Raw genomic sequence first — 15,620 nt, forward strand, 5'->3', positions numbered from 1 at the left:
TGATCTCATGGATTTGTGGGATTGATCCTCATGCTGGGCTCTACACTGACAGTGTGGAGCCTACTTGGGATCCTCTCCCTTCCCCTCTCTCTCTGCCCCTCCCCTACTCATGTGCACATGTACTCTCTCTCTCAAAATAAAATAAACTTAAAAGCACAGAGGTTTTCAGACTTATGTAAGTGAAGTTTATTTAGAAGGTCAATATATAAAACTGAAAATAAAAGAAGAGCTGACTTGGCTGAAATGTCAGGTGGGACATTTGGTGGGACACTCTCCCTCAGTAACTCCTTCCTTGAGGCACTTTCATCTGGAGACTCTGGGCCCAGGATTGGGGGGTGATGGTGGGCATGGAAAACAGTTTGGAAATCAGTCATTTGATCCTTTAGTAATAGAAAACATTATTGCTGATTGTGTTATCTGTTGAGTGTTTTGGAGAGTATTTACAAAATTTTTTTTAAATGTTTATTTATTTTTGAGGGGGCAGGGAGGGGCAGAGAGAGAGGGTGACACAGCATCCAAAGCAGGCTCCAGGCTCCAAGCTGTCAGCACGGAGCCTGACGTGGGGCTCAAACTCATGAACGGTGAGATATGACCTGAGCCAGTTGGGCGCTTAACCAACCGAGCCACCCAGGTGCCCCAGTATTTTGGAGAGTATTAAGGAGGAAAGACTTCTTTCCACATAAATGGCCTATATTTGATAGCAACTAACAATTAATAGTACCTCTTGGGGAAAAGAAAATGTTAGTAGTGGGTAGAACACACTTAGAAAATATTCAGTGGATTAAGTAATACGAAATACATTCTTTCTTGAAAATCAAGTTTTGTGCAGTTATTGTTTTTACTAAGTTTTATAAAGATTTCAGACAAAAATTAACTTGATTTTTATGATTACTCAGGATATTAACTTACATGTATATGGATACTGAACTGTATTTTGAATCCCAGATGAAAAAGAACTGCTTATATTTTTAATGTTAGTTATTCACTGAAACTTCCTTGTTAGGGCTTTTTTTTTTTTTTTTTTTTTTTTTTCCCCTGCAGTTCCCTCATCTGTGACTATCTGCAGATGTGGCTGGTAGAGTTTCTCTTTTTCATCTAATTGTTCTGTTAGGAAATGGGCCATAAGATAGCATAAGGGTGGGCCTAAGCTCTGGCTCAGTTCCTTTGCTCAGGGGCTTTTTCTTCTGGTAGGGTTTTAACTCAAATACCTCATTCTCTAGGCCATGCTTGGAATGGGCCCATGTTAGGAAATGGGCCATAAAATAGCATAAGTGTGGGCCTAAGCTCTGGCTCAGTTTCTTTGCTCAGGGGCTTTTTTTTCTGTAGGGTCTCAGCTCAAATACCCCATTCTCTACGCCATGCTTTTAGATGCCTCGCTTTGAGTGACACCTCCTTACAAACCCCTTAATTGTAGTGCAGATTGCTCAGGGAGCCCACTCTGAAACTCAGATTTGTGTACCAGAGGTGTCTGTGATAACACCTGTGAGGGGGAGGGAAGGCAGGACCGCACAGAAAGGGAAGTGAAACTGCAGTGGAGCCATGGCAGATCCCACAGGCAGCTGGAACTGTCAGGTCCCTTCTGAATTACCCCAAACTGAAGCAAGAGGATCTGGCTTTTATATTCTTGTATGGATCACTCATTGGATACCGGCTACCACTGCCTCCTGTTCTAGAGGCCATGATGTTGGGAGAGGGAACATGACTTTGAGTGGGTGTAAGTGGAGCCTTCCTTTAGAGAATGGAATGAAGGCCTCATCTGGAAGGGAGTACCTACCAAAGCATCCCTTATAGTCCTATGTTCTGTTTCTCACATTCATCTGTTTTTATGAACTGAAAATGAAGTAAGCAATCCTCTCTTTTCCACAGTTAACTAATGAGACTTTATAATTTAAAATATGAATGCTTAAAGTTTAATAAATGCACAAATATTAAAACTTGTTAACATCATCAGTAATGTGAAAATGTAATCACACATATAAAATCCATAGTTGTTCAGTCTTCTTTTTGACACAGGAGTATGCCTTGATTAAAAAGTATAGTGTAAATTAACCACTTAAGAAAGATTGAGTTTTGTGGAATATAAATAGGTATTTTACTTTTTGATTCATGAAGTTTTGTGTAACAAGAACCAAGGAAAACTTTTGTACTTGTTTAATGGTTTTGTTCTTTATATCTGCATTTTATATCTGCATTTTATATCTTTATATCTGCATTTTAAGCAACAAGTGCTGTTGTCTTTTGCTTGGTGAATACTGTAATTTTAGTTTGAGAGGTTAGTGACTTTTTTGTTTCAATTTTGAGTTTTAAGAGAGATAAAGGTATGGGGCACCTGGGTGGCTCAGTCAACTGAGCATCTGACTTCAGCTCAGGTCATGATCTCATGGTTTGTGAGTATGAGCCCCACATCTGCTGTCTGCCTGTCAATGCAAAACCCACTTTGGATCCTCTGTCCCCCTCTCTCTGCCCCTCCTCTGGTTGTGCTCTCCTCAAAATAAATGAATATTTACAAAAATGTAATAAAGGGAGAGAAGATGGCGGCGTAGGAGAATGCTGGGCTCACCGCGCATCCTGCTGATTACTTAGATTCCACCTACACCTGCCTAAATAACCCAGAAAACCACCAAAAGACTAGCAAAACGGAGTCTCCAGAGTCAAGCGCAGACGAAAGGGCCACAGAAGAGGGTAGGAAGGGCAGAGAGGTGGTGCGCGCTGCATGGACTGGCGGGAGGGAGCTGGGGCGGAGGGGCAGCCTGCTGGCCAAGAAGAGCCCCTGAGTCTGGCTGGCAAAAACAGAGGGGCCAGATGGAGTGTGTTCCGACAGCAAGCATGACTTAGCATCTGGGAGGTCATAAGTTAACAGCTCTGCTCAGAAAGTGGGAAGGCTGGAGGACAAAGGGAGGGAGAGTTTCTGAGCCCCGGGACGACAGAGCTCAGTTTGGCGGGGAACAAAGGTGCTTGCCAGCGCCATCTCCCTCGCCCATACCCCAGCCAAAATCCCAAAGGGAACCAGTTCCTGCCAGGGAACTTGCTTGCTCCGCGCAAACACCCAACGCTGTGCTTCTGCGGAGCCACCCCTCCGGCAGCGGATCTGACTCCCTCCCGCTGCCACAGGGCCCCTCCTGAAGTGGATCACCTAAGGAGAAGCGAACTAAGCCTGCCCTTCCTGCCCCCATGCACCTTGCCTACCCACCCCAGCTAATACGCCAGATCCCCAGCACCACAAGCCTGGCAGTGTGCAAGTAGCCCAGATGGGCCATGCCACCCCACAGTGAATCCCACCCTTAGGAGTGGGGAAGAGAAGGCACACACCAGTCTGACTGTGGCCCCAGCGGTGGGCTGGGGGCAGACATCATGTCTGACTGCGGCCCCGCCCACCAACTCCAGTTATACACCACGGCACAGGGGAAGTGCCCTGTGGGTCCTCACCACTCCAGGGACTATCCAAAATGACCAAACGGAAGAATTCCCCTCAAAAGAATCTCCAGGAAATAACAACAGCTAATGAACTGATCAAAAAGGATTTAAATAATATAACAGAAAGTGCATTTAGAATAATAGTCATAAAATTAATTGCTGGGCTTGAAAACAGTATAGAGGACAGCAGAGAATCTATTGCTACAGAGATCAAGGGACTAAGGAACAGTCAGGAGGAGCTGAAAAATGCTTTAAACGAGATGCAAAATAAAATGGAAAGGACCACGGCTCGGATTGAAGAGGCAGAGGAGAGAATAGGTGAACTAGAAGATAAAATTATGGAAAAAGAGGAAGCTGAGAAAAAGAGAGATAAAAAAATCCAGGAGTATGAGGGGAAAATTAGAGAACTAAGTGATACACTAAAAAGAAATAATATACGCATAATTGGTATCCCAGAGGAGGGAGAGAGAGGGAAAGTTGCTGAAGGTGTACTTGAGGAAATAATAGCTGAGAACTTCCCTGAACTAGGGAAGGAAAAAGGCATTGAAATCCAAGAGGCACAGAGAACTCCCTTCAGACATAACTTGAATCGATCTTCTTCACGACATATCATAGTGAAACTGGCAAACTACAAGGATAAAGAGAAAATTCTGAAAGCAGCGAGGGATAAACGTGCCCTAACATATAAAGGGAGACTTATAAGACTCGTGACTGATCTCTCTTTTGAAACTTGGCAGGCCAGAGAGGATTGGCAGGAGATCTTCAATGTGTTGAACAGAAAAAAATATGCAGCCAAGAATCCTTTATCCAGCAAGTCTGTCATTCAGAATAGAAGGAGAGATAAAGGTCTTCCCAAACAAACAAAACTGAAGGAATTCGTCACCACTGAACCAGCCCTACAAGAGATCCTAAGGGGGATCCTGTGAGACAAAGTACCAGAGACATCGCTACAAGCATAAAACATACAGACATCACAATGACTCTAAACCTGTATCTTTCTATAATAACACTGAATGTAAATGGATTAAATGCGCCAACCAAAAGACATAGGGTATCAGAATGGATAAAAAACCAAGACCCATCTATTTGCTGTCTACAAGAGACTCATTTTAGACCTGAGGACACCTTTAGATTGAGAGTGAGGGGATGGAGAACTATTTATCATGCTACTGGAAGCCAAAAGAAAGCTGGAGTAACCATACTTATATCAGACAAACTAGACTTTAAATTAAAGGCTGTAACAAGAGATGAAGGGCATTATATAATAATTACAGGGTCTATCCATCAGGAAGAGCTAACAATTATAAATGTCTATGCGCCGAATACCGGAGCCCCCAAATATATAAAACAATTACTCATAAACATAAGCAACCTTATTGATAAGAATGTGGTAATTGCAGGGGACTTTAACACTCCACTTACAGAAATGGATAGATCATCTAGACACAGGATCAATAAAGAAACAAGGGCCCTGGATGATACATTGGATCAGATGGACTTGACAGATATATTTAGAACTCTGCATCCCAAAGCAACAGAATATACTTTCTTCTCGAGTGCACATGGAACATTCTCCAAGATAGATCATATACTGGGTCACAAAACAGCCCTTCATAAGTATACAAGAATTGAAATTATACCATGCATACTTTCAGACCACAATGCTATGAAGCTTGAAATCAACCCCAGGAAAAAGTCTGGAAAACCTCCAAAAGCATGGAAGTTAAAGAACACCCTACTAAAGAATGAGTGGGTCAACCAGGCAATTAGAGAAGAAATTAAAAAATATATGGAAACAAACGAAAATGAAAATACAACAATCCAAACGCTTTGGGACGCAGCGAAGGCAGTCCTGAGAGGAAAATACATTGCAATCCAGGCCTATCTCAAGAAACAAGAAAAATCCCAAATACAAAATCTAACAGCACACCTAAAGGAAATAGAAGCAGAACAGCAAAGGCAGCCTAAACCCAGCAGAAGAAGAGACTTAATAACATTCAGAGCAGAAATAAACAATATAGAATCTAAAAAAAACTGTAGAGCAGATCAACGAAACCAAGAGTTGGTTTTTTGAAAAAATAAACAAAATTGACAAACCTCTAGCCAGGCTTCTCAAAAAGAAAAGGGAAATGACCCAAATAGATAAAATCATGAATGAAAATGTAATTATTACAACCAATCCCTCAGAAATACAAACAATTATCAGGGAATACTATGAAAAATTATATGCCAACAAATTGGACAACCTGTAAGAAATGGACAAATTCCTAAACACCCACACTCTTCCAAAACTCAATCAGGAGGAAATAGAAAGCTTGAACAGACCCATAACCAGTGAAGAAATTGAATCGGTTATCAAAAATCTCCCAACAAATAAGAGTCCAGGACCAGATGGCTTCCCAGGGGAGTTCTACCAGACGTTTAAAGCAGAGATAATACCTATCCTTCTCAAGCTATTCCAAGAAATAGAAAGGGAAGGAAAACTGCCAGACTCATTCTATGAAGCCAGTATTACTTTGATTCCTAAACCAGACAGAGACCCAGTAAAAAAAGAGAACTACAGGCCAATATCCCTGATGAATATGGATGCAAAAATTCTCAATAAGATACTAGCAAATCGAATTCAACAGCATATAAAAAGAATTATTCACCATGATCAAGTGGGATTCATTCCTGGGATGCAGAGCTGGTTCAACATTCGCAAATCAATCAACGTGATACATCACATTAATAAAAGAAAAGATAAGAACCATATGATCCTGTCAATCGATGCAGAAAAGGCCTTTGACAAAATTCAGCACCCTTTCTTAATAAAAACCCTTGAGAAAGTCGGGATAGAAGGAAAATACTTAAACATCATAAAAGCCATTTATGAAAAGCCCACAGCTAACATCATCCTCAATGGGGAAAAACTGAGAGCTTTCCCCTGAGATCAGGAACACGACAGGGATGCCCACTCTCACCACTGTTGTTTAACATAGTGTTGGAAGTTGTAGCATCAGCAATCAGACAACACAAGGAAATCAAAGGCATCAAAATTGGCAAAGATGAAGTCAAGCTTTTGCTTTTTGCAGATGACATACTATACATGGAAAATCTGATAGACTCCACCAAAAGTCTGCTAGAACTGATACATGAATTCAGCAAAGTTGCAGGATACAAAATCAATGTAGAGAAATCAGTTGCATTCTTATACACTAACAATGAAGTGACAGAAAGACAAATAAGGAAACTGATCCCATTCACAATTGCACCAAGAAGCATAAAATACTTAGGAATAAATCTACCCAAAGATGTAAAAGATCAGTATGCTGAAAACTATAGAAAGGTTATGAAGGTAATTGAAGAAGATATAAAGAAATGGAAAGACATTCCAGCTCATGGATTGGAAGAATAAATATTGTCAAAATGTCAATACTACCCAAAGCTATCTACACATTCATTGCAATCCCAATCAAAATTGCATCAGCATTCTTCTCGAAACTAGAACAAGCCATCCTAAAATCCATATGGAACCACAAAAGGCCCCGAATAGCCAAAGTAATTTTGAAGAAGACCAAAGCAGGAGGCATCACAATCCCTGACTTTAGCCTCTACTACAAAGCTGTCATCATCAAGACAGCATGGTATTGGTACAAAAAACAGACACATAGACCAATGGAATATAATAGAAACCCCAGAACTAGACCCACAAACGTATGGCCAACTCATCTTTGACAAAGCAGGAAAGAACATCCAATGGAAAAAAGACAGTCTCTTTAACAAATGGTGCTGGGAGAACTGGACAGCAAAATGCAGAAGGTTGAAACTAGACCACTTTCTCACACCATTCACCAAAATAAACTCAAAATGGATAAAGGACCTGAATGTGAGACAGGAAACCATCAAAACCCTAGAGGAGAAAGCAGGAAAAGACCTCTCTGACCTCAGCCGTAGCAATCTCTTACTCGACACATCCCCAAAGGCAAGGGAATTAGAAGCAAAACTGAACTACTGGGACCTTATGAAGATAAAAAGCTTCTGCACAGCAAAGGAAACAACCAAGAAAACTAAAAGGCAACCAACGGAATGGGAAAAGATATTTGCAAATGACATATCGGACAAAGGGCTAGTATCCAAAATCTATAAAGAGCTCACCAAACTCCACACCTGAAAAACAAATAACCCAGTGAAGAAATGGGCAGAAAACATGAATAGACACTTGTCTAAAGAAGACATCCGGATGGCCAACAGGCACATGAAAAGATGCTCAACATTGCTCCTCATCAGGGAAATACAAATGAAAACCATACTAGATATCACCTCACGCCAATCAGAGTGGCCAAAATGAACAAATCAGGAGACTATAGATGCTGGAGAGGATGTGGAGAAACGGGAACCCTCTTGCACTATTGGTGGGAATGCAAACTGGTGCAGCCACTCTGGAAAACAGTGTGGAGGTTCCTCAGAAAATTAAAAATAGACCAACCCTATGACCCAGCAATAGCACTGCTAGGAATTTACCCAAGGGATACAGGAGTACTGATGCACAGGGGCACTTGTACCCCAATGTTTATAACAGCACTCTCAACAATAGCAAATTATGGAAAGAGCCTAAATGTCCATCAACTGATGAATGGATGAAGAAATTGTGGTTTATATACACAATGGAGTACTACATGGCAACGAGAATGAACGAAATATGGCCTTTTGTAGCAACATGGATGGAACTGGAGAGTGTGATGCTAAGTGAAATAAGCCGTACAGAGAAAGACAGATACCATATGTTTTCACTCTTATGTGGATCCTGAAAAACTTAACAGAAACCCATGGGGGAGGGGAAGGAAAAAAAAAAAAAGAGGTTAGAGTAGGAGAGAGCCAAAACATAAGAGACTCTTAAAAACTGAGAACAAACTGAAGGTTGATGGGAGGTGGGAGGGAGGGGAGGGTTGGTGATGGTTATTGAGGAGGGCACCTTTTGGGATGAACACTGGGTGTTGTATGGAAATCAATTTGACAATAAATTTCATATATTGAAAAAAAATAATATGAAAAAAATGTAATAAAGGTAGGAAGGGTAGCTGGAGAAGTATTCTGTGTGAATATTGGAACTTTGGTCTGTTAGTTGCAGGCAGAAAAATTTTTCTTCCGAAGTTGGATCACCGTCCAGTGATCGCAGTGATCATTGTGTATTTGCTTGGGGAGGGAGGTGCTCATTAGCCCCTCACACTTCCTTCCAGGTGGCATCTTTGTGGTGATTGGTGAAGAAACAGGAATGAAATACAGGGCTGGAAAGCACATCTTGGGCTTTGGCATCCCATCACCCAACCCAATACAGGGGTTGGATGTCAGCTCTGTTGTCCTTCTTGCTCAAGTAAATCCCTTTAAGCCTTGGTTTCCTCATCAGTAAAATGGAGGTGGTAGTAGTAGAATTTGCACAAGGTCTGGCATAGTATAAATGTTCAATAAACAGTAGCTGTGATGAGCTGTTATAGTATTTATTGGTCAGTTATTCTTTTCACTGAGCTTTCCACCCCTTAATAACTATAGAGAACAAGGCAGGTGCATAAGCTTATGCCAGTAAAAGCGGGGAGAGTCAATTTAGACTCGTCTATCAGAAAACTGTCCTTGGGGATGTGAGCTTTATTCTTTTTGGGAGATGACTATAAGAGAAATTGCAAGAAGAAAAGGAAACACAAGAAGAGGAAAGGGCTACTTCACATGTAGCCTCAGTTAAGAGAGGGGAGTAAAGAACAGTGCTGTTTTAGGACTGATCTGCTTGAAGATGACACGGACCTAGAAGGGTTCTCCCTCTGCTCAGGGCTTGGTAAGACTGCCTTAGATGTTACAGAGTGGGTTGAAGCTGGGCCATCAGGAGGTGCCAGAAGCACCTGTTGGTGAGACTGGCAGAGGAACTCACACAGCTACCTATGTCAGACAGCACAGTGACAGAGATATGGGCGGGGTGGGGGGCGTAGCTGAGAACATTTCTTTCTAAGGATGTTAGTGACAGTCCCAGGGTTCCACCCCAAATTAGGGAGACTTTCAGGGAGTGATCTGAAAAGTAGGAGTTTCTCTTTGAGAAGTGCTGATAAACACTTCTAATGAACTAATGGACTGAGCATACCTTGAAAAGAAATACAGTAGGCCACTTTGTAGAGAAAACCTGAATCAGAGGAATGGATCTACTACATTGTGAAAAATACACCTTTGCCTACTGACAGTTTGAACTGTCAGCCTGATATTATTCATTCAAGATCGTGTTTATATTACACCCATCAGGATAACATTACTTTAGGTCTCTTTGAGTAAACCACCCAAAGATGTGCTTAGAGGGATTATTCTGTTTTCTTTGGTCTTCAAATTAGATTTTTAAAAAAATTCATAAAAGACTCTGGTTTTAAATAAAATATCACCCTGTAAATATCTAATTAGTGTGTTCATAGTTCATTAGTGATTCATAGTTTCTTAATATTAGCAGAATTGTTGGCAGTATTTATTATATCTGAAACAAAAACACTGTCCTGAAGGTTAGATGAGCAATTAATAATTTCAACAAACCATTATGTACTTGAGGGCATACAATGATAGGCATCTTATTTGGTGGATTTCAAAGAATACAGAGAAGGGCAAGACACATTCATATCCTTGAAGAATTAAGAATTAGCTGCATAACCAGCTAGTGGTGTAGTACATAGTAGAGTGCCTGGCTATGAACTGGGTACTCACTATACAAGGTATGTTAAAAAGGATAATTCATGTGAAAATTTCCAGGTTGTGGTAGTCATTCTGTCCCTCATAGAACTCATTGGTATCCAGTCAAAAGTGACTTACGCACACTGAACAGAAGCTAGCTCTGGAAAGTAGTAGATGATAAATACTACATGAAAAATAGAAGGGCACTGGAAGAAAGAAAAGGGGTGAGATTGCTGAGATTTATAGTGGTCAGTCAAAGCTTCAAGGAGGAGGTGGAATCAGGGCTTGGAAGGCTGGGGTTTGAAGTGGAATGGAGAGGGCTATTTGAGGTGAGGCGTGAGGTTAAAGCCCATGTGAGTGATAGAATAATTCATAGTCTAGCCTACTGAGAGCAGACTGTTGATGTTTAAAGCTAGGGCTAAACTGTGTGTGTGGGAGGTCCTTGGAAGCCAGGCAGTAAGGAATAAAGGGTCTTATGATAGTGTTTCAAAAACTCTAGCTGCCCAGGGAGATTCAGGAAGAGAGTTTAATTATTATAGTAGTCTAGTTGGGGGCAAATCAAACTTGAAATTGATGTGATGCTAAGGGAGATGGATATGAGGTTTTGGGTATAGAGTGGATAGGACTTGTGACTGGCAATGAGGGAAGAGAGATTGAAAAATCAGGAAGAGTTGAATTAGTTTGGAAGGCTAAGGGAAAATGGAGTTATGAATGCTTAGAGAGAGAATCATTTTAAAGGAGGAGGAAGTCATGAATTTGATCTTATGGGTGTTGAAACTTCTGAAGTGATAGCCTAGGAACTTTTCCAGGCCATAGAACTCCTCTCAGCCAGGTCACTCATTGTCTGTGGTAAGTCCCTCTGTGTATGGGCCCTCCAGCTTGTCTCTGTTTAGTCACAAGTTCCTCTTGCTACATAGATTTTAAACAGGGAAGGAAAGTGATATGCTCTGATTGGGCCACCTGGACTACAGAGGGCAAGGCCAGAGGCAGGGTAGCCATTTAAGAGATGAAGCAGTACTGTGTGTGATGGAGAATGATGGCCTGGGTCAAGATGGTGGCAGTGGGGCTAGACAAATAAATGCATGAGATTCATGAGACCTCTCTTGAACAGGTACAAAGTAGAACACATACGACTTGGGGATTGATTAAATAAGGGGCACATAACTATAGACAACTCCAACATTTCTGGAAAGTTGGATGGATGGGGAACTCTGGAGGAGAAGCAGATCTGTCAGGAAGATATTGGAGGATTAAACTTTGGACAAATTGTGTTTGAGGGCTGCCAAATGGATTTGTTGAATAGCTGGTTTGTTTTAGAGGTTCAGAGCCCAAGAGACGCTTGGAATGGAAATGTGTGGTTCAACACCACAAGGAAAGTTGTGAAGCCTTGAGTGAAGGTGGTTCCCTCAGGGAAAAATATAGAAGTGCTAAAACATGGAGTCCTGGAGAATGTCACTGTGAAGTTTGGCAAGAGCAGAAGGAAGAAAATCATTGGAAATGAGTTAGATCATGAAACTCAAGGGAAGTGAGTGTTTCAAGGATCTGGTCAGAAATTCAAGAGAAGACCAAGTAGGTAAGGACTAAAAAATATATCACTCTTTGTCCAAGCAGTTATATCAAGAATGATAAAAATAAGATTCAGGTTGCAATGGATTCCAGGGTTAATGGGAATGAAAAATGTGGGAGTACTTTTCTTTTTCCCATATCCTTCCTCTCCTTCATGCCTTCTATCATGCAGGAGCAGGAATATCATTCATCATTTGAGAGTGACAGAAGTCAGCAAACACTGAGCATCTGCTCAACTGGTGCTTTGTTCTAGGAGAAAGACACTGGCCTTTGCCACTAAGGTGCTTGAGAGGAGAGCAGGGAGGCACAAAGGTGAAAAAAAAAATTAAACTCTGAGTGCCATGGTGGAGGTCTGTATTCCATGTGGGTGATACAGCAAAAGAGGGAAGGGGAGGCTCTCCCTTGGGGTGACTCAGGGTGAGCTTGGAGAAAGGAGTGTTTTTGTTGACTGGACAAAACTGAGGGCTTATAAAGCTAAGAAAGAGGGGATGGAAAATAGTGGAGGTGTGAAATAGCAAGGACACTGGAAAGAGCTTCAAATGATTTGTTAAAACCAAAGAGCAGGTTTGATTGGGACATCTGAAAAGTTGTCAAGATTGCAGCAGGCCTGTGTGCCTTTCAGAGGAGTTTGGCTTCTGTCCTTCAGGTTACAGTCAGCCATTGAAGGTTCAGGGTTTTGTCATCATCAGCTGTAGTTTGCAGAGATGACTTTAGTATACTGTGGAATGTAGTTTGGAAGAATGTGGGGAGCACACCTGTAGTGGTCAGTTACATTTTAGTGGCTCAAAGGGCAAGCTGCATCAAGGAGACACACCTAGTGTCTTACGGTCATGTGTCCGATTTGAAGAATTTTTGTTACATGTGTAGTGTATGGAGAAAATCTTTTTGATGATCAGCTTCTAGAGAAGTTTCATAAATATCCTTTTAGAAGATGACTTTAGAAGAAGTGTTGGGTATGTGATTTTGTCATAGGGTTGTGTGGACCAACTGAAAGACTATGTCAGAGATATTCATTTTCCTTATATGTATGTTTATGTTTGTAATTACATTTGTTTATATGTTTTCTTTGAATAGATGATTGAACCTCAGATTAATGAGCTTTAACTTCGATACCAATTTTTCAGAAGAGGAAATCTGGATGTATATCTCCATCCATGTCTAGCCATTGTGGGCAAGCATATACTTGTTACATGTGTGCAAGCATATGTTCGTACATGCATGGGTGTGTATGATTGTTATGGGGGACATGGCCCTCTTGTCTGGTGTATGTAGATGGGTTTTTTCCCCTTTCTGGGTATATTTGGTGATACAAACTGGGGATTAAAAACTGCTAAGAAGTGGCCTGTTTATAAATAAATTGGATGATTGTCATTTAGTTTTGCTAAAATTTTATCTCCCAATTCAGTTGGAATAATTTCATTAACAGCGCCTTAAGGAACAGGATGTATGGTTGAATTTTCTTTCAGAGAATTGCCTAGTTACATTGGATCCAGTTAAATTTTGCATATGTTATCAGTGGCATTAAATGCAACCAAGTGTGGTGTTAGGTAAAATGAGAAAAATTATTTTAGTAAAAAGTAACTTGTACTTCATATATATCATGTATATTGAGCTAGTAAACATAGCATATGTAGGTCTTAAGGATAACATCATTTTTACTTAAAACATGAAATAATCATTTAACTATATTTTTAATATCCTTAAATTTCCTCATTAAACTGTTTATAAGATTATTTGTGTAATAAATTTTGAGATTGTTTAAAATTTTTAGTAAGTTCACCATAGATAAGTTCAAGTATTCCACTTTTGAAAACACCAGGAACTAGAAATGAGCATTTCTATAGCAGGGTGGACATTTTTTTTCTATAATCAAGATTTTAAAAGTCACAAAATCACAAAATCAATAAACAGGTCTTTCTTATCACTGGTAATTTTTTATTTAAAATCTTTTTGAGGGGCACCTGGGTGGCTCAGTTGGTTAAGCATCCGACTTTGGCTCAGGTCATGATTTCACAGTTTGTGACTTCAAGCCCCGCATCAGACTCTCTGCTGTCAGCTCAGAGCCTGCTTCAGATCCTCTGTCCCCCTGTCTCTCTCTGCCCTTCAAAAATAAATAAACTTAAAAAAAAAACTACTTGAAAGGTATAATGTTCTTAGAAATATTTGGTGCAAATATGAATATTGCTACAATAATTTTGTGTTTTATCCTGCTGTCAATAAAAACATTTTAAAAGGTTAAAAAAAGCACAGCAACCTAGGTCTTCTTAAAAACAAAGGCCAAACTAACCAACAACAAAACATAAAACATACAACCAAAAATAGTCCTGGATTTCTGGGGTGCTGTGAGTGTTGGAAAAGAGGTTCTAGTCTTCCTGCTGTGGCTAACTGCCTCCCTTCTCCAAGTAGTTTACTGGCCTTGGGCCTTTGTTCCCTAATTTGTAAAATGTGGTTGGGATGGTGAGCTGCGGTATTGAAATAGGTTAGGTTAAGTTTATTTTTCTTCTGTCTAGTGTTCAAGGGATATGACTCTGTGATTAGTTTTCTGATTTCAGTATGTCTAAATGGAATTTGGCATTGTTGTTTTTGTTTTTGTTTTACATGACATTGTCTTAGGATACTAAGAACAGTTATAAACCTAAAATTTTTATTTATGTTTAAAATTTTAGGTATGCAATACCCCCAGAACATGGAAAACGACTTGAAAGACTAGCTCAAGGTAAACTTGCTTTCTATGTTTCTCATCTAGACAGATTATTTGTTTTTGAGGTATTTTTACAGTGTTGTATCTAACTTGGTTAGTTTTACTCTTTTTAAGTTAATGACTTTTGAATGTTTTTCTAATAGAACAATTAAATTTTTTTTCACATTACTGTGTGAATATTTTTTCCTGTTGCATAGTCTTCATGATTATTTTAGTTGGCTGCTTAGTAGTTCATCAAGTAATTGCACTTAACTATTTTGATTATTTCCAATTTTTTCTCTTTTATATAATTTTTAATACATATATACATATATATAACTTATTTAACATTGTGCTAATAATATTTTTCCCTTTTTTATTATTAAAATTTAAAAAAAAATGTTTATGTTAGAGAGAGAGTACAAAGTGCGAGCAAAGGAGGGGCAGAGAGACAGAGAGAGGGAGACACAGAATCTGAAGCAGGCTCCAGGCTTTGAGCTGTCAGCACAGAACCCAATGTGGGGCTTGAACTCATGAACCGTGAGATCATGACCTGAGCAAAAGTCAGATGCTCAACTGACTGAGCCACCTAGACACCCCTGTTTTTCCTTTTTTAAAGTTACACTCTTGAGATGAATTCCAAAGATGCTGCATATCAGGGTGCAGGTATTTTATGAGTACTTTTCATGTTGTCCTATCATTTCACCAAAGGGTTGTGTTAAATCTCTTTCTGACTCCTGATTTGGCACCCTGGGTTTGGGGTTACTCTTATGGAAGTATGAAGATGACATAAGCAGATAAGCATGAGGGTATATGCCTTCTTAGACTGTCAAGTTTTTTTTTATGTTTATTTATTGAGAGAGAGACAGAGACAGAGACAGAGTGCAAGCAAAGGAGGGGTAGAGAGAGACACACACACACACACACAGAACCTGAAGCAGGCTCCAGGCTCTGAGCTTTCAATCACAGAGACTGATGCGGGGCTTGAACTCACAAACTGCGACATCATGAATTGAGCTGAAGTCGGACACTCAACCAACTAAGCCACCCAGTCACCCCTTAGACTGGCAAATTTAAACATACCTTAGTGGAACTTGAATTTTTATTTTTTGAGGCTTTGTCCAACTTCATATGGGCCAGAATGAAGAACTCTATTAATGGTTTCATTGTGTACCCACTTGTATCACAGAAGGCGCTTTCCTCTTTTCTTTTCTGTGTTTAGGACAGAAAAAAACTTGCCATATCTGTTAATACAAGGGAGGAGAATCATATTCACCCACTGCCA

At 40.2% G+C, this 15,620-nt stretch overlaps 1 protein-coding gene and 1 long non-coding RNA gene across 20 annotated transcripts in view; one reads left to right on the forward strand and one right to left on the reverse strand.

The window, feature by feature from the left end:
* The window catches only part of KDM4C (lysine demethylase 4C), a 437,058-nt gene that overhangs the window by 96,477 nt on the left and 324,961 nt on the right, over positions 1-15,620 (forward strand). For all 18 annotated transcript variants that reach the window (XM_053907888.1, XM_053907903.1, XM_053907887.1 and 15 more), the window contains one exon: positions 14,322-14,371. In XM_053907888.1, coding sequence (XP_053763863.1) covers positions 14,322-14,371 — 50 coding nt within the window. The remainder of the gene's footprint in view (positions 1-14,321; positions 14,372-15,620) is intronic.
* The window catches only part of LOC109260120 (uncharacterized), a 70,182-nt gene that overhangs the window by 39,601 nt on the left and 14,961 nt on the right, over positions 1-15,620 (reverse strand). The gene's annotated exons all lie outside the window — the stretch shown is intronic.

This window comes from Panthera pardus, unplaced genomic scaffold (genome assembly GCF_024362965.1).
Source record: "Panthera pardus isolate Hobbes unplaced genomic scaffold, ASM2436296v1 HiC_scaffold_20, whole genome shotgun sequence".
NCBI lineage: Eukaryota > Metazoa > Chordata > Mammalia > Carnivora > Felidae > Panthera > Panthera pardus.